The sequence below is a fragment of the Saccopteryx bilineata genome, chromosome 2, assembly GCF_036850765.1.
Source record: "Saccopteryx bilineata isolate mSacBil1 chromosome 2, mSacBil1_pri_phased_curated, whole genome shotgun sequence".
Classification (NCBI taxonomy): domain Eukaryota; kingdom Metazoa; phylum Chordata; class Mammalia; order Chiroptera; family Emballonuridae; genus Saccopteryx; species Saccopteryx bilineata.
Window position 1 is genome coordinate 58,158,034 of NC_089491.1, and position 19,701 is coordinate 58,177,734.

General features: G+C 44.2%; 1 protein-coding gene across 1 annotated transcript in view; it reads right to left on the reverse strand.

Annotated features, from left to right (window-relative positions):
- Window positions 1-18,085, reverse strand: part of MAMDC2 (MAM domain containing 2) — a 193,678-nt gene extending 175,593 nt beyond the window's left edge. Inside the window, exons 1-2 of the mRNA XM_066257113.1 lie at window positions 17,752-18,085; window positions 17,249-17,362 (exon numbers count right to left, since the gene is read on the reverse strand). Coding sequence (XP_066113210.1) covers window positions 17,249-17,362; window positions 17,752-17,785 — 148 coding nt within the window. The 5' untranslated portion in view covers window positions 17,786-18,085. The remainder of the gene's footprint in view (window positions 1-17,248; window positions 17,363-17,751) is intronic.
- Between the last annotated feature and the right edge of the window lie 1,616 nt (window positions 18,086-19,701).

The window sequence follows — 19,701 nt, forward strand, 5'->3', positions numbered from 1 at the left end:
AGCATAATAGAAGGGAAAGGATATGTTCTTAAATAGGCCAATAAAATGAAAGAGTGGTAAGGGTTTTAAGAGAGGCTCAAAACTAATGACAGTGCTTTGGAGTGATGAGGCAGGACAGATACCATGACCAGCCTTCATGCTCCAGCTAACCACTTCTAGTGGTGCAACATCAGGCAGACCACTTAATCACTAGTGACTGCCGTTTCCTCATTTGTGAACTCGAGGGAATGTCACCACCTCAGAGGCTTGTTGTAGGGACCATGGTCAATGGCAGTGATTAGTAGCTGTGGTTCTATCTAGGTGGGCCCAGGAACATTGGTCTACAATCTCAGTTATGATATGGGTTATCACATATCTCCAAAGAGAGAAGGGTTTAGAAATGCAACACTCTGGGTGCATTTTTGTAAGAATGCATGAGAAATATGGCCAAACATCTATTATTTGACCATTTCTTTTCAAACTGCTTCAAGGGCTCCCCACTGAGTTCTGTATCATTGAGATCTTAAAAATCTGTGAAGATAAGGGAGAATGGTTTTCATGGAATCTGAGAGGGTAAATGTTTTCCATATGATCTGGAGTTTGATTACTGTGATGGATTTCGGGGATCAACTTGGCTTATCTTAAGCCAAGAGAAGAAAATGAAGACAATTATATGAATAATTCATACACCATCAGGATTGGGAGAAACTAGTTTTCTGAATAAACACTCTCAGACCATAACTCTACCCTTCTCACACACAGACACACATGCACGCACAAACTTTCCTCTTCAGTGTTGGGCAGTGACTTCGAATTCAGGTTCTAGATGTTATATATCTTTTCTTTGTTGCAGAAATTGTTGTCTACATTCATCAAAAGGAGGAAATCTACCCTGAATTTGGGTACTGAGTCTCTGTTCCCCCAGTAGAGCTTGTGCTCAAACCAGCAGACAAAGGAAGAGTTGGCTGCACCATAACAGCAGGGCCAACGCGTAACTGGAAAAACTCTCCTCTTCTGTCTGATCTGCCTAGACACATCCTCAGGGGAGATGTATCACTTACAGAGAATGTCTCTGTCATGCTCAAGCTCCTCTGGTGTTCGTTTCCATTTAACAAATCCTGACAATGTGTTGGCCTTCATACATTTTTGAGGGCAGCATCACCGCAGTGACTAAGATTTATTCATCTGTTCTTCACACACTTATTGAGCATTTCTCAGGTGGCAGACACCGTGCTGGACATAGGAGAGCCCACAGTGACACAAGTGAGACAGGTTTCTTGTTCTCATCAAGCTTACAGTTTAATAGATTGTTTAGAGTTCAAAGACAATAAACACACAGTTAAATAAAAAAGAAAAATATCAGAGTGCTAATGTGCTCTGGTAGTGACCATGAAGGTAGTCAGACTGTCCAGGGACGGAAGTATCATTTCAGCTGAGGCTGTAATGATAAGAGACAGCTACATAAAGGTCTGGGAGAGGAAGGTTTCAGGCATAGGAAACACACTCCCGCACATCTTCACCTATCTTATTTTCAATGAATCAAGCAGGTACTGAGCCCCAATATTTGGATCTTGAGAATCAGGTATTGGATGAGGTAGTGTAGGCTTCATAGGGATGTAGCCTTTTCTTTCTTTCTTTCTTTCTTTCTTTCTTTCTTTCTTTCTTTCTTTCTTTCTTTCTTTCTTTCTTTCTGTCTCTCTCTCTCTCTTTCTTTCTTTCCTTCTTTCTTTCTTTCCTTCTTTCTATTGATTTTTTTGAGAGAGGAAAGGAGAGGGAGAAAGAGAGAGACATCGATCTGTTCCTGTCTGTACCCTGACCAGGGATCAAACCCATAACCTTTGCACATCAGGACAATGCTCTCACCAACTGAGCTATCCGGCCAGGGTATGTAGCCTTTGATCCTAGTCTCCTTAGCATCTCTTGTAGCTAAGAGCCAGGAGCCATTGCACTATGCCTGGAGAAAGGTTTGAGGACCAAAAGAACTGGATGCAGTCAGTGGTGGAAGCTTTCTCTCTCCATTTCTACTTTATTACAGCCGGCTTCAGAAGTGGGACATGATGCTGGTTTTGTGATAATGGCTCTAGGTTCCCTGAATGAATGAGGAAAGATTGAGTTTTAGGCTTGTAAAAGCAAATCATAAATGACTAAGAGCCAATGGGAGAATGAAGGAGGATAGAAGATGGGAGGAGATCATGCAAGATGAGCTTAATGAGAGGGAAGGAGGAAGATGAGTTGAGTTCTATAAGCCCTTACTAAGTAAATGTCTGCTATGATGAGGTCAGGGACTGGGGACAAGGAATCCTGGCCTTAAGGGACAGTGGCAGAGATGTTCATGGTGGATGATGGCAAAGGTGAATAGCTCCTTACAAAGGCAAAAGTTAAAGAGGCTGGTTTGGGAGAAAAGGTTATCAAAACAGTCACCATATGAGAGGCTGGACTCCTACTCACTCCTAGAGGGCACCTAATGGCAAGACAGTGGAACAGGTGCTGCCTTTGGAGCAGATAGACCTTGGTCCAATCTCTGCTCTGGCTGTGTGACCTGGAGCAGGCTGAATCACCTTGCTGGGTCTCAGTTGCTCTATCTTTAAAATGTATATAGCCACACAGATCAGACAAGGTTACAGTGAGGTTTAGAGATATAAGGACATGATAACTGCAACACAGTAACTGTCATTATTATTAAAGCATGGATGATTGAAAAGTAAGTTCCCATACTCTACTATTACAGCCCCTCAGAAGTAACTGACTGGCCATCTGAGTTGAATGCTGATCCTCCAGCGTAGTCTGCCTGGCCCTTGCCTTTAGGAGATAGATACAAAATCACTGATCAACTGTCTGAGGCTATGCTTTCACTGCCGGCTACTCATGATTTTATTTTCATTTAGTGAAAAGTCAAGACTGCACACACGCCTTTCCTTAGCTAAGCTAAAAAGTAAGTTTTATCAAGAGGTCAGTTATTATCAAAAGTGACAGTCGCCTGACCAGGCGATGGTGCAGTGGATAGAGCGTCGGAGTGGGATGCAGAGGACCCAGGTTCAAAACCCCAAGATCGCCAGCTTGAGCGTGGGTTCATCTGGCTTGAGTAAAAAAAAAAAAAAAAAAAGCTCACCAGCTTGGACCCAAGGTCGCTGGCTCAAGCAAAGGGTCACTTGATCTGGTATAGCCCCATGGTCAAGGCACATATGAGAAAGCAATCAATGAACAACTAAGGTGTCACAATGAAAAACTGATGATTGATGCTTCTCATCTCTCTCCATTCCTGTCTGTCCCTGTCTATCCCTCTCTCTCACTCTCCTCACTCTCTCTCTGTCTCTGTAAAAAAAAAAAATAAATAATTAAAAAAAAAGTGACAGTCTGTGGGGTCCAGAGATTGGTATCCTCTGCTCTCTCCAACCTGCAGTTGTAGCCTCTGCACCGTCTCTGAGCCTGGGAAACAGCAGTTTTGCTGCACAGACGACTATGAAATGCAGTTTTGGACTGTAACCATCCTCAGTGTTAGTGACTGAGGTAACAACTTCAAATGACATGGACCTTTCTCATTATCATGTGTATGGGAGTGGCCTGAGGTAAGTGACAAATACCAGGTTTATTTATCCACTTTTCCTTTGTGCTTGCAATATACCTGTCGAAAGAGACATCATATTTTTCCCAGACCAGACTCCTTGTTTCCCCACCTCTGCCATTGGCTCTGCTTCTCTTGACATTTGACATGACCTAAGAGCCACTCGTGAACCTCTGAACTCCCAGGACCTTTCACATTTTCCTTGCCAAGGTACTGGTCCCAATGACAGTTCAGATAGTGTTGATATATCTTATTTCTTTTGCTGGACTGACTGCTAGCTCCTCGAGAGCAAGCACCTTTGTCAGTCACTGCTGTTATTGTACCTTCCTTGCCCAGCATGGATAGAAACTGCTAAATGAATACAATTAAGCTCAAGTATTCACTCTGGAAAACAGGCTGTAGACCCTTAATATTCCATGGTGTCTTAAAACACATGTTCATATCCCATGGATTAGACTTTAGAAAAGTTAAAACAAACTCTCACCACATTGTCTGAACCCATAAAAACTACTTTCCTCGGCCCTGGCCGGTTGGCTCAGCATTAAGAGTGTCAGCCCGGTGTGTGGAAGTCCCAGGTTCGATTCCCAGCCAGGGCACATAGGAGAAGCGCACATCTGCTTCTCCACCCTTCCCCCTCTCCTTCCTCTCTATCTCTTCCCCTCCCTCAGCCAAGGCTCCATTGGAGCAAAGTTGGCCTGGGCGCTGAGGATGGCTCCATGGCCTCTGCCTCAGGCACTAGAATGGCTCCAGTTGCAACAGAGCAACACCCCAGGTGGGCAGAGCAATGCCCCCTGGTGGGCATGCCAGGTGGATCCTGTTGGACGCATGTGGGAGTCTGTCTCTCTGCCTCCCCGCTTCTCACATCAGAAAAATACAAAATATATTATATATATAAAGAACTACTTTCCTCAATGGGTCTTTGTAGAAATAAAAAAAAATTGTATGTTTCTATCCCATGGGTCAAAAGACATCATCTACTATAGACTAAAAAGATGGAGAGACTGACTGAGCTCACCAGCTACCTTTATTCCAAGATCCTTTCATTGTCCTCTGGCTTGTATGGTGTCTCCTGCTAACATCCTTACTGATTTGAGTTCCCAATGTCTTTTTGCATAACTCAAGCAGGCAAACATTACATCTTTCTTTCCTTCTCTCTCTCTTCTTTTTACATGAGGATCCTTGACTCATTTTCAAAACAAGATGATCAAGATTATCAAGGAACACAAGTTCTGATGGAATTGGTCCAGAGAATTCAGGGTAGTTGTGGGGGTGCTTTGAGAGTGAGACTGTCCCAGAAGTTCCCAAAGTAATCTCATTTAGAACTTGGAACCAGGCAGGAATTCTGCTGTCCCAGGGCCCTGCACCATTTCTAAAACAAAATATTGATTTAAAATTTCTTCAAATTAGAAGTATTTTGGTGGTAGGGCTCCCATGTATGGAAGAATCTAAAAGAAATAATGTCTTTACATGTTTTTTCTTAGTCATGTACTTGATAACCTAAGTAGAAAAGTTTCTCACCTCAAAGTGCAGTGAAAAAAAGAAAAGAAAAGAATATTACGATTGGCTTCTCCTTCATAGAACACAGGCTGGAACCAGAAAGCCTGTTACAAAACAGTCTTGCCATCTAGGGTCCCTGTGACCTAACTCTGTGCACCTCACTTTCCTTAACCTCAAAATGAGGATAGGACTCAACTCACTAAGCTGTTGGGAAGATTAAATTAGTGACATCAAAAACATAGAACAGCATACAGATGAGAGAAATCATTCCATAAGAGTTCGCTGTTATTATAACTGCTATTATTATGTCTATCATACAGATCCTTTGAGAGCCCATGTTAAGAGACAGTAGGAAAAAAAGAGGTAAAATAATAGAGTGGTTATTTTCTTAGTCTTTGGGGACAAACACATGTTAAATTATAGGCTCCATTAATTACCCATTATTTTGAGAATGTTAAAAACAATCTCTAAACCCCAGTTTCTTTATCTATAATGAGTATCTTCCTCACTGGGTCACTGCAAGAATTCAGTGAACTTATACATGCAGGATATCTCAAACAGTGCTTGGTCTATAACTGCTTAACAAATGTTCCAGGAAATAACTGTTATTCATTTTTCTACTAGGTTTTCTGACTCAGTGTCAAGAAAATCACCCAGCACTCAATAAATGCTTGCAAATGCCTCTCTGGTCTTGAAGTTTGTGGTAGCAACTCTGAAATGAGCTCTATGGATGAACATCATAAATGATCATTGGTGTGTCCATTCTCAAAATATTTAAATAAACTATGCCAGGCACTGTCCTCCACTCCCAGCTGAGGGCACCTTGATGGCATGCTGCTCTGTACTGCACCTGCTTGCTGGTGAGCAAGACTGAAAGGAGACTGAAATTGAGTTTCCGTGGTTCCCTCTTCGGTCCTTCTCTTTCATCAGACATTTCCAAGGAAAACTTCTTATGTGATTTAAGTCTCAAACGTAGTGTCTTTTGTGCATGATCATGAGTCACTGCACATTTGGACAGAATAATGGTGAATGTTATATATTTTTCCAAGACCCATTACATTTTCTAAGAATTCTTAGACAGGCTAATATTACACTCAGCAAGAGATTGCTCATAAATGTGTCCAAACTTATTTTATGACAGAAATACAGTAAAAAAAATTATGAATGACTTCCTGATAACCAAAATGAGAAATAAATGGAGTTAATTAAAAATATAAACCATTCTGCACCCCTTTCATCTTCCAGTGATTTTTGTTGTGAGTAGCTGAGTTGGGGAGAGGCAAGAGGCCTGAGGGACAGAGAAACTTTCTCAGCAATTCAGCTGTTTCAACTGTTGCACAAAAAGGCTACCTTTGTCCTCTTTCAAAAGTTGCTAAGTAGCATATTTGACAGACAAGAAGGCCACTTGAACATGACAGTGTTCGTAATTATTGGTATGTCCTTTAAATGAGGGGTAATCTAATAACTTGAGATTAATATTCTATATTTAACAGAATTTCCTTTTGAATTCAACACTGTTTAAAGCCTAAGTGTGTGGAAAGCAAATAAGTCCCATTCCACAAGCCCAAGATTAAAATGCATCTGGCCTCATGCCAATACTCTGTATCTTTAGTTGTGTTATCTCTGATATTAGTTCTCTTTAATTACACAATATTTAGTAGAGAACCATGTGTAGGTAGTTCATTGAGTATTTATATTGACAACAAAGATAAAAATCCGTAGAGCTGATACTGTAACCTAGGATATATTAGATATTGGGTGGGTTTTTTTTTTCAGTTATCCCTAAGTATTAAACGTAAGTTCCAAAGGATTTGCTCTTCTGTGTTGATTCTTAAAAGAAACAACAAATACCTATCAATGTTCAACTCACATTTTCCTCATCAGAATTTGTGGAAAAGAGAAAATGGTTTTAGGAAAAATGATATGATTTCAGAGGCTAATTCTGGACTTTCAAAATTTGTAATGGAAAACCAGTTTCCATAAAAGCTTACATTTTTAAATTGGCTAATGCAGGGTCAATACAGACTTAAAAAAGAAAAGTCTTCAACAACCTATTACCCATTTTTAATAAAGTCACAAAACAAAAGAAATCTATAGAAGCCGAAAAAAGAAAACTTCCTAAATTGTAGTTTCAGACTAACTGGTCTTAGTCATAAAATCCTGGTAAGCAAAGGAGGCAGCTGCGCAGGGAACTGAAAGCATATTAAAGTCATCTTCATTATAAGCATGGCCCCAAATAACACTTCGTCTCTCCTTGGCAGTGAGGCAAAAGTTTTTCAAATAAGGAATGGAAATTTCTCCCAGCATCAGCTAAGTTATAGATCTCTTTGCTATATAGCAATATTGCCATTCTGTTAAGACGAACAATAAATAAGTGCGGAAATGCTTGCCTAGCAGGGCACCCAGCTTGCAAACACACATCTATCCAGTACTCTGCTCATTTGTTCACAGTCAGAATGGACAGATTTGAAATTTAGGAGTATTCCTTAAGACTGCTAAAGTATTTTAGGTCAAACTATAAATTTTCCCTGAAGTTCTCTGCCAAAATTATGCTGAGGACTGAGAACAGAATCCTTCAAACGTTTCCAAGAGTAAACTTTAATCTGTGAAGGAAAAAGTAAGTACAATGACATTTCCCTGTCTGTGCTTGATGGCTGCTTGGTTCTCAGCACAGCATAGAAAGGTGCACAGGCTGCAGCTGAGGCCAGGAACTCGGGGAAGGAGTTGGACTGTTAGGACATCTCATATTTGGCAGAGGTTTGCCATTAACTTTAGAGAAGCATAAATCTTGTAGGTCTGTCTTCCTCGGTATTAACTTTTGGAAGCACAAAGGGGTTGTCCAATTCACTAATCGCAGGAATCCTACAGTCAATGAGGCTCAAGTCTTTGGAGCCAGGTGATCTTGGGTCGATACTCTGACTCTGTGTTGCTCTGAGCATATTATCTCTACCTCTCTGTCTTCTCCTTCCTCATCTGTAAAATGCAGAGAATAACCAGCTCCAGCATCATGGTGGAGGTTAAACATGATGATAATAAATAGACTTGGCAGGTCCATGAATGCTGGCTGTGGATCACAGACCCTGGCTGTGTAGGAAGCTATTGTACTACTATTTTATTAGGTTTCACTTCACAATTCTTGTTGGGAATCACCCCAATAATAGCAATAGAATATGCTATGCTATGAAAGTTCCCTCATACCCAAAACATTCTTCTATAGCTTACTGAGGTTTGCTTTTGCTTTTAGATACATAAATTCCAGGGCATATCATAATTACCACAGATTTAGCCCAATCTCCCACATTCTCTGCATTTACAGTAGAAATAAAATATTACACATTTTGAGGTTGACACTCAAGAGTTATTGAGCCCCTTTGGGCAGGATTCTTGAGTTATGTTGGCTAAAAGAAATGTGTATATTCCTGAGGTTTCTGTATCATTCAAGCAGAAATTAGGTCTAAGACTGAGTGAGGAAGTCCCCTTCTCTCCTAAATCTTCTACTTCATTAACAAGCTCAAGTCTCCCCTTCCTAAAAGACCAAGCAAAATAAAATATAAATAAAAGTCTTCATCATCAGGTTTTTTGTAGGTATGGTGAAAACCCTCTCTAAGGGAGAACATCCAAACTTCTTTACTCAAATTCCCTGCTAATTGTTGACATTTCCCCTTTGTTCCTCCACCAGGGCATTCTGGTTCCACCCTCATCGTTCCACTGAACCTGCACTCATTCATTTCCAACAGACAAGTTACCCTGTGCCCCTCTCTCTACTGCTCTGGATCCTGTTGACCACATCTTGCTTTTGAAACTCCTAACTCCTTTGCACTGTGGCCCTGTACTTCCCCAATTCTCCTGGTATACTTCTGGTTCCTTCTCCTCCCTTCATCCCACTATTCCCACCCTATGCCTAATCCTTCAATTTGAGTTTAGACTCTGCCCTCCTGCTGTTATCACTTCATACAGTTTTCTTGGATGATCTTATCTCTGCTCAAAATTTCAACGACTATCTTTATGCTGGAGTTTCCTGTACACCCAGATGCACTTTCTTTCTTCCATCAAAGGCCTGCTGGACACTTCCACTTGGATGTTTCCCAGACAACTCAGAATTGAACACATCTTCCATACTAACAAATAACAATAAATGTACTTGGCATGTACCATGAAATGCGACCAATGGGCCACCGATGGTGGCTACAAAGGACGCTACTGCATAACTACTTCATTAGGTTTTGCTTCACATGTCTCATTGTGAACTATTCCAATAAAAGACAGACATGAAATTTGAGATGATCTCAAGTGTTGGCACTACCAAGCAACCAGGTGACCGAACTGGAAATCTGGCACTCCATTCACTGAGTCCTTGTTCCCACCCAGTCAATCATCAATTCCTACCAATTTGTCCCCTCTTGGTGGTTTTACTTACTCCCTTCATTTCATCCCCACTATTTACCTGTTCTATCTCAGCCCTTATTGCCTCTCAGCTGGACCACCAGATAGCCCTTTAACTAGCCTCTCCAGTGCCAATCTCCACCCCTTCAAATCGACCTTCCTCACAGCTGCTGAGCTAGATAGCAGGCCACATACTACTCATCGTCTGCAGGATAATGAATGGGCAGGTCCAGCAGTGCAGTGATAAATATCCAGTGGTTCCTCGAGGGGGATCTTGCTTTCACTTTGCATCCCTTATTATTTCCATTCTATAACTCTCTAGACTTCCTCTTGATTCTGAAGCCTAACTGATACCCTTCCCATAAATTCCTTTTCTGTTTAACAGCCACTTATGCTGTTTGCAATAAAGATTTCTGACTTGTTATACAGCTTTAGTTGCTCCCACTATAATTACAGATTTGTGTTTCCTCTGGTTGATCTTTTGCTGCCAAGGTCAGGGGTCAGGAGCCATGACTACATATGTGCTCCCTATTATCTACTCCATAGATATGTTCTCTATGTTCTCATGCCTGATGGATAGTAAGCACTCAAAAGCTTGTTGATAGAATATTAGAAGCATTTCCTATAGAACTTATGATTCACTCAGGATACTATGAAGTTATGGTATGGTACCACTTGTCTTGCTTCATCATCTCATTCTTAGCCTCAGAATCCTTGAAAACACAAATAATTTTATTGCAAAGTAGAGGAAGAAAATATTGTGGCAGATTTTACTGAATTGCAAACCGAACCCATTGGTTTCTCCATCAGTCACATCAGTGTGTAAGAAGTTCTTTGAGGAGCAAATATCTCTGCTGACTTTTACCCATCAAGGTGGATACCGTTGGTGTCTCACACTTGTGCTCTTAGGAACAATAGCTGTCAAAAACTAATTCAAAGTCTGATAATCTTGCCAAAAATACTTTGCAGATGGAGCAGTGTCACTCTTGAGATTGCTTTGTGATTGTTTGTGTTGGCAGAGGACCAAGGAGCTCAGGCAGCCCTAACAGCTAAGTACCCCACAGGCTGTTTGTCCACAGTATGTCAGCGATGAGACAGACCACATATTGGTGAGGCAAGCTGAAATACCGCTTCACTGTTATATTTGGAAATTACAACATAAGCCTCCAAAGTCATTGAAGTCCAATGGTAAGAAAGATTAAACACAACCTTTTCCACTACAGGGAAAAGTGTCAAGGCTTTTCAAGAGCTTTAGAGATTGATTATATTCCAAGCATTTGCTGATATCACATATTGCTTGTCAGGCATGATGATGAGGATGCGATCCCTATTCTGAAAGATGCAACACTCTGATGGGGTGAAGGGGTGGGGTCTCTGATAAGGAGACGCCAATAAGATACACAAGATAGAAAGTGAAGCAAGACATAAAAAGTGAGAGAAGTAAGGCAAGGGAGGGAAGGGAGAGGTTCATTTACCTAGGAAACTTAGGGAATGCTTCAAGAAAGACCTGGATCTTAAAGCATGAATAGGATTTAAATGGGCCAAAAAGGGAAAGAATAATACAGGCGTGGAGAACAAAGCAACTAGAGCAAGGAGGCCATAAAGGCAAGGATGTGTTGAATGAATAGCACATTAAGAATTACAGGAGGGGGCCCTGGCCGGTTGGCTCAGGGGTAGAGCGTCGGCCTGGCATGTGGAGGTCCCGGGTTCGATTCCCGGCCAGGGCACACAGGAGAAGTGCCCATCTGCTTCTCCACCCCTCCCCCTCTCCTTCCTCTCTGTCTGAGGATGGCTCCATGGCCTCTGCCTCAGGTGCTAGAGTGACTCTGATTGCAACAGAGCGACGCCCCAAATGGGCAGAGCATCGCCCCCCCCCCCATGGGTGTGCAGGGTGGATCTCAGCCGGGCGCATGCAGGAGTCTGTCTGACTGCCCCCCCCCCCCCGTTTCCAGCTTCAGAAAAATACAAAAAAAAAATTAAAAATAAATACATAAATAAAGAATTACGGGAGGGGAGAGTAGAAATATAATTTGGGGAAAATCATGAAGGATCTTTGAGTGTCAAGCTAGGCATTTTGTGCTTTATCCTGTGGGCAACTTTAACAATCCCTGATGAAGAGTGCATTTCTTCTTTCTCACTTCTAGAGGGGTGGGGAGTTGGCAGTCATTCTAGGGCCCTGTCCTCAACCCTGGCTGCATATTGGAAAAACCTAGGAAGTTTATTTGTAGTGTTTGGTTTTTTTTTTGTGAACAATGTCAAGTCTGGCTCGATTTTGGGCCAAATAAATCAGAATCTCTTGGGATAGGCCTGTACATGACTTTTTCTTTTTTTTTTTTAATTTGTAGATGTTTTTAATGTCCAGTCAAGATTAAGAACCTACTGCATAGGCATAAGAATTTATTTATAGATTTTTAGTTTTGGTCAGGAATGCTTGCTGATATTAGGTATGATATTATGCTTTGCTTAATTAGGTGTGGCCTAATAGATATAATGAAAATATCTATATACAATGAAAACACTGAAAATATCTTGCCCTTATACAATATTCTCATTGATCACTAGTAATCTGTTTTTCTGTGTTAAGCACTGCTGTGTTTCTGAAGTGGGATAATTGGCAGATGTGAAAATCAGGGTTGACCAGCCAAGATACCCAGAACATGTCCAACTTGCTGGCCCTATTTATTGAGATATATATCACCTCTATTAAAACAAATGAGTTTCACTCAAATTCTTAAGAATCAAGTATTGTTTAATAAGAAAAGTAGAACTACAGCTGGGGTGACCTACCAAAGAGATTCTGCTATTTTAAGAACCAGGATTTTTCATGAATACCATATTCCAAGATGCAAGGTCACAAAACATAGTAACTACAGGCTAAGAGATTAATTATGGCGATGAAGGCAGACAGTTCCGTTATGATAAATTACTTTTTCCTCCTAATACATTGTGACCACAGCTGACTTCTAAAATTATGAGAAAGAAAACATCCTAAAAATCCCCAGGCACTTGTTGGGGATTAGGCCAGGAGCTGGGTAGCACCTTCCCACTGAGCAACTCTAATGCGAGTAAGGAGGAACCCAGCCTGGGTGTTGGCATTGCTAGGAAGGTGTTTGGCCAGACAGAACCTGTGTCCAGAGAAGTCAGCATAGGCAGGGAGGAGCAGATAGATATGACCAGTCCTCATAGGTTAAATCTCAAAGGGATGGGTCAGGCAAGAGAACTCAAGATCCTAGACTGATTGACAGGAATGCAAAGGTTAGGGACCTGCACAAGAGTTTAGGAGAAGAGAGATGAGTGTGGCCAGGCATCTCAAAGAAGGCACCAGCACCCTCAGTCACAGAGGCGGACTGATGCTGAGGCATCAGCTCTGTGGATAGGTACGCAGGGAAGAGCAGGGAAGGGTGGGAGAGTGATGGGGCAGGGTGCAAAGCACTGCTGACCCAAACCAAGAATTTAGAGAGAAATATGATGGAGAGAATGTAAGCCAGATTTGAACTTGGTCTTATTACTTTCCGTCCACACCTCATTTAGCCACACAAAAGTTAGACAGCATAAGAGGCTCATGGATGCTAAAAATAGAGGCAAATTATTTTAAAAAAAAGAATGTTCGTCCTCTGGTTGGAATGAAGAGCAAATGGCAAAACTATAATAGAAAGAAAATGAGACTCTCCTTAGTTTCTCCAAAGCTGTGTTGCAAAGCTGTTTGAAGTAGAAGAGATCATGACTGATAAAATGAGAGAGTAAGAATGGCAGATTACAAGTATAAAGTACTCACTATGTGTTACATGGATTAACACATTCAATCTTCACCATAATCTTATGAGATAGTTCTTTTATTATCTCCATTTCACAGCTGAGGAAACAGACACACAGAAAGGATATATAACTTGCCCAAATTAACCCAGTATGAAAGGACAGAGCCTGGATTCTAATCCAAGCTGTCTAGCTCAGAGTTTGTACTAACCAGCAGGCGCAAGTTATTTCTCATGATAAAGAATTACCTTTGAGGGTACAGAATGAACCAGGACCACAAATAAAAATGCATAAGGACTTTTTAATCATCCAATATTTCATTTACTCATTCACTCAACAAATCTTTATTGAACACCTACTACATGCCAAACCTTTTTCTCTATGCTGAAGGTTGCAGATAGGTGGGATCCCCACACAGCAGAAAGAGTGAATAAACACACTATAAGACCAAGAGTATAGGGTTAATGTGCCTTTGATCAGTTCACACCTTTGGAACCCATGTTCTTTCACATGTATGAAGTATAATCACACCTCTGATGAAGAGTTTCCAAAATGTTACAAGTAGCTCACCAAAGCTCCAGGGTCCAGTGGAGACCTGCACATGGCAGCAATGCTGGAGGGAAGAAGCGGTAAAGAGCAGCGGAAACTAGAGGTTGCCCAACTGCCTGTGTCCGTGACTGTGACTGGTGGCCTGTCTGGGCCCAGTGCGCTCCTCTGCGAAACAAGGGTGCTGCACTGGATGGACACTAGGCCCAGCTCTAGGACCTAGGAGCTCAGGCAGAGCCGGAGCAGAGCCAGTACCGTGCTCAGGCACAATGCACCACAAGAGCCACACTCAACATGACCACAGCAGTAGCCAGGGAGGCCTGGGATATGCCACATAATGCTACTGCAGGAATGACTCATCAATTCCTGGCATTCACTGTCTCTCCGAGAGACATCTAAGGAACATCCGGGACTTGTGATGCTCTCCAGCTTCGACACCACATGGGGGCTGTGTTTCTGCTCACAGGGCACCAGGAGACCCATGAGCAGAGGAGATGCAGGTTCAAGCAGGCCCAGGGGCGGGAATGCCTTGTGAACTCCTGATTTGGGGGGGGGGATGCTGAGTGGCACCCCAGGATCAGAAAAAGAACTGTAGTTCACAGGAAGGGAAGACTGCTCCTGTCCCAGGAAGGCTTCTTGGGACCCTTGCCAGACTTTTGGTTCCAGCTGGGCCTCAAGATATATCAGGTGGAATTTATCACTATTTATAATAACTGGCACATGACAGAGTGCAGAAGTGAGAGATGGCCAAGTGACCAGCAGTGTCCTTCCGAGAGAAAAAAAGGGGTTGGGGAGGAGAAGGGGGTGTCAGAAAGAGACACACACATGTACTTACAATGTAATTTCAGCACACCCTACCATGACCCCACCCCCCAAATCTCTAGATAGGCCCTGACTCAGATACCAGCACTTGCTTGGGTGTACACACTGAATTCGGGCAGACAGTGGAGCCTGAAAGCGTCAAGCCATACCCGTTTATTGGAGGCACCCAGAGACAGGCAAGTGAATAAACAAAGGGAAACCACTTTTCACAGTGGAGGGCAAGGAATCAGGAAAACCACCCCTCACAGTGGCAGCTGAGGGAATCAGGGAACCACACCTCACAGTGGCAGGAGAGCAATCTGGGAGAATCAGCACCGAGAGAAAGCACCCATAGCTTTTCATAGAGACACACACGTGGCTTTCTGCCATGTGCTCATGCACTAATTGTACAGAGTGCTTGCAGCCAGGAAACAAGTAAGCAAGCCTAACACAGCTGTTTTGTTTTCCCCACACCAACAAACACACTGCCCTGTCCAGACTCACCCATTCTGTGCCCAGTGGAGATCAAGCATATTTCAAAATGGCCATGAAGTAGAGACATTGGAATTGTAATTGGAGATGTTTAGAGAACTAATTCTTGAAATAAACTAAAGGGTAGGACTTCAAATATAATTTTGGGCAGCTGGGGAGATATTTTAAGACAATCACTCCAGATTTGAATTTCCTGTGATGAAATTCTAATTACTTTCTTCTCAGGACTTTAGCATTGTTCTCTTCCCTATAAATTAATTTACTGACTAAGGACCTATAGAACATGCCTTTTGTGTTCCAAATACTGTGGGCAAAAGTCTCTGAAACCCACAACTTTCTGTGGTGGATACAATGCACCCAGGTAACTGTAACCAATTTCAAAGGGTTTTTGCGGTGCAGCAAGGTGAATGGAATTTGCAGAGAAGCTTGTGAACAACTTGCCAAATTTCAGCACAGGACAATTTTATTATCATCAATTTAACAACCTAGAAATGGGTTTATAACAAATTCTTAACGATGGGTTCTCAGCAGGCATTGTATACTGCTAGTATACAATGAACTCACTGCTCCTCTGGAGTGGACTGCTATGTGCAAATTCTGGTCTTTGAAAAACTCCATCTCTAACAACTGAAGCCTAACCTGCCTGCTCCACCAGGAGTGCTCAGAGGAGGGTGAATTAACTTCCCTCAGCCAAGCCAGTAGTCTTAGTACTGAGCCAGAAAGCAGTGGCTGTTAGAAGTTAGCAAGAAAGGAAATGGGAAAGCAACAGTGCCTTCATTATACTATTAAACCATAATCACCTTTTCCTATAAGCATCTTCCTGTTTTCCCTGAAGGGGCACTGTTCAACTGCCACAGTGCAGAGGTGCCAACTCAGCAGAGAGCACTTCCTGTGGGTCTGGGAGGCGGTTGACTTCAGCAGGCTGCGGCATGCCCACTGACCCAGACAGCAGCAGGCTGTGAAGGGGCCACCATCCTGCCAGAGGGCTGGGGACGGAGGCTCAGTGACTCAGGCTCCTGGATTAAGGGGTGATGTTCATTTCTTTTTCTCAGGACCAGGACTAGGCTGAGGTAAGAAAAATGTCTAGGGCACAATATTTAAGATTTTCACTCACAGGGTCCTGCAAGTAGCTCTTTTAGTCAAGTCCCTGTTTACTACTGAGTGAGTTTCCTCCTGTTTTCCCCCTACCTAGACAGCTCAGAGTTGGCTAAAAAGATTCCATATGACAGGAACCATCAATTTGAATATGCTAAGAGGGAGATTTCCTCTTGTAAAAAATGGGGCTAACATCACCCACCTGCAAGGAGCAGAGAAACTAATGTATGCAAATCCCCAAACAGAAGCCTGGGGCAGAATAAACTGATGATAATTCCTACATCCTAACCTAGGGCTCTGGCCTCCACCCTTCTCTGGGGAGCCAACTTGGAAAATTGGAGACCCGAGGACAATTGAAAAGGGAAGGAGGTTAGCTGGTGTCCTTTATGCTGCAGTATTTTTAAAATGAGGCTCTTTCCCAGTGCAAATGGCCTGAGAGTGACATAAGTGAGCAGGAACGGAAAGAAAAGGGATGCCCAGTGCCTGCTGTTGGGCACTGGAGAACTACTTATTTTTACTAAATGAAGAGTAAGAAGATACATCTGAAGACCCCACCTTTAAACTTTGTCACTAGAACCCAAATGGTATGTAGTGGTCAGACCACACTAACACTCGCCAGTTGAGTGACCTCATGCTCAAGGTCATGGACTGGTTTCCTCATTTGCCAAGTGCTGGATTAATGCAACAGGAGTATGAGGATGAAGGCATGCAACAAACCACCGAGGTACTATCACAGAACTATGAAACCACTCCTGCCAGGTGGGAAGAGAATGCCTCTCCAACTTGCCTCACTCACAACGTGTCTACTGAGGACCAGAGAAGATGATGACCTGCTAGGGGCACACAGACCCTAGTGGCAATCATTAGCTGTGCCCCCTTTCTCCTTTCCATTATGGAGTGCTGGAGGGAGGAGAAAAATCTCAGCGCTTCTACTCACGGGCCAGGTAAACAAAGGCCACCCCTCCTCTGCACCATCTCTTCCTTGGCCATCATGCAGCACAGCTGAGGTTTGGAAGGAGGATCCGTGACGCACACTTTTCTCCTAAGGGGATTTAACTCCAAGATAACAGTACCCATGTGAAAGAGCCAAGCGGCAGGAGGAAAGTTCACCTCGGGCCTCAGTGCACCGAGTCTCCTTACCTTCTTCATTTAAAAGCCACGGCAAGAAGGCATACACAGAGTCAAAGCCACAGGTGTTCTCTTCAAAGGCGCAGGACGCAGAGGGTAGGTCCAAGGCCCCGGCAAGCTGCAGGGCTGCGGGCACAAAGCGAGTTTCAGTTGGGTTTGGGTTTGGGTTCGGGCTCGAACCCGGGAGCGTTTGCACCAACTCGGGGCGCCCTTGGGAAACTACCTGGTTATAGTGAGGGGGAGGAGTGCAGGAGGGGTCAAGTGAAGGATGCACTACAGTCCCTTTCCCTCACCCCCAGGGCGCTTCCATTGCGCTAACCCGCCGCGCACCCCCAGCCTGGGCTTGCGAAGCGAGAAGAGCGGTTGCGGAGAAGGATCGGGAGGCGCCTTCGGATGGCTCAGCCCGGGACGGCGAGCCCGGCCACTAGTGCTGCAGGAGAGGGAGAGGGACACGCGAGTGCCCCCCGTCCTCCGCCCCCCGCCCTCGCCAAACGCACAGCGGGTCCCGGCTTTACCTTGCACTGCCAGGAGGATGTCCCTCAACAGCATGGTCACGCTTCAGGGCGGAGTAGCGGAAAGGGGTGCTAGCTGCCAGCCCGCGGAGACAAGCTGCTCCCAAGCGAAGGGAGCGTGGGAGGCGGAGGCGCCTGGGACCGGGGGAGGGTGAAGTCCAGAAGCAAAGCGTGCGCTTGGAGCTGCTCAACTTGGCGAAGCGGCTCTCGGAGCTGAGCGGAAAGCTGAAGGTGCCTCAACGGAGAGCGCCTCTCGCTCTGCTGCAGCCGCGGCTCTGACCGCGTCCCTAAGGAGGCCGGCCCGCAGCACAGCTGGCCCTGGACGAGGATGGGGCTGGGCTGGGCGGGGAGGAGACAACTGCACACTTTTTTTTTTTTTTTTGAAAGCCTAGCCAAGACTGGCTGGGGAAGGAGCGGTCAGGATGCAGTGCCTCCGCTCGGGGTTTTAAAGCTTGGGACGAGACCGCTGGCAGACCCTCGGAGGGGGCTGGCCTTACCGGAGCCCCTCCACCACGATGGGACGCGAGGCCCTCTGCCCCGCCCGTCTGGGGGGCGAACTAGCTTATTTCTGGGGACAGCCTCCCCACATCTGACATGCCAAGTACTGCAGGGCTGGCCCTAATTTTAACTACTTCTCTCATGAATGGAAAAGGGTGGACTAAAATCTAGAGGAAATTCTGGAAACTGTAGGGTGGAATAAGCTTCGTATCTCACGAGTTTCAGCGTTTGGGGCCCAGTAATGCTAATGTTGAAATACCGCTGCCCCCCTTTTAGCAGTGGAATGTCTGGCATGCCTGGTGCCCAGCTTTCCCTCTGTCCAGTGAAGTGGGGGCATTCCTTCTCTCCAGAGAGCCATGATAAATTAACAGGTTTCTAAATTGAAATGTAGGGAATGGGGGTGGTGATCTGGGGGAGGGGTTTACTGGGAGGTACTCATGTGCTACAAATTTGCTTTGAGCACTAAGTAGGTCTTTAAAATTGTTCTCTTCCAGTAAAGAAAATTGTGTGTGCATGGGGGGGGGGGTCCCTTCTTAATCCTTAATATAATTTTGTGCCAGCAATTTTATGCCTAGGATAGCAGTTCTCAAACTTGAGGGTGAGTCAGAATGCCTTGTCTTTGTTATCTGCAATGGAAACTGAGATTTCGAGGGTAGAGAACAAGTCTGCCTTATCTTTGTATCTGCTCTGGTGCCATTTCTGTGCGTGTCTAATTGTAGGTGCTCGGTAAATGCTTGTGGAAGGGAAGGCTAAGGAACAGCATAGCCTCATTGATACACACAGCCCAGAGGCCTGCCTACGCTGCAACTTTATGATTAGAAGAAGAAAACCTAAATCTAAACTGTAGGCCACCCAGATATATATATTTATATGTATATATAAACCAATGGACTGCACAGATGCACTCTGGGAACACAGAGCCGATCCCAAGAGGAGCAGCAGTTTGAACAGGGAGCCAGAGCAGCGTGTTTAGTGAACTATGGGGAGGGAGAACCTGGGAGGCTCTCTTAGTCCACTTTTATGAAAGGAAGAGAAGACTTCAGGGAGACAACCTGGACCCTGGAAGGAGGCCCAGGCCTTGGCTGAGGGAGGGAAATAGAGATGATGAAACAGCTTGGATCCTGCCACCTGAGCCTGTTGCAGACCAGCCTCATGGACTCCAGTCTGGGTTAAGACAAAGGAGAGGCTGCTGGGAAAATCAGAGCTATTCATCTAAATCTATACCAAACATTGAGCCCTATGACCCCTGTGGCAATATTAAAAATAGCGCAGGTAAGCAATAGCATGTTCCATTTTGATGCAGACCACCACCCTTTGAAATTTTGGGGTTCATTGCTGTGAGAATGGGTAGCACATGTCTGGCTGTGTTAGGGGTGCAGGTTGGTTTGTAAGCATGCATGCTCACCCCTGGGACAACCTCCTAATTCTAGGAGCTAAGGCTCTATGTCACCTACT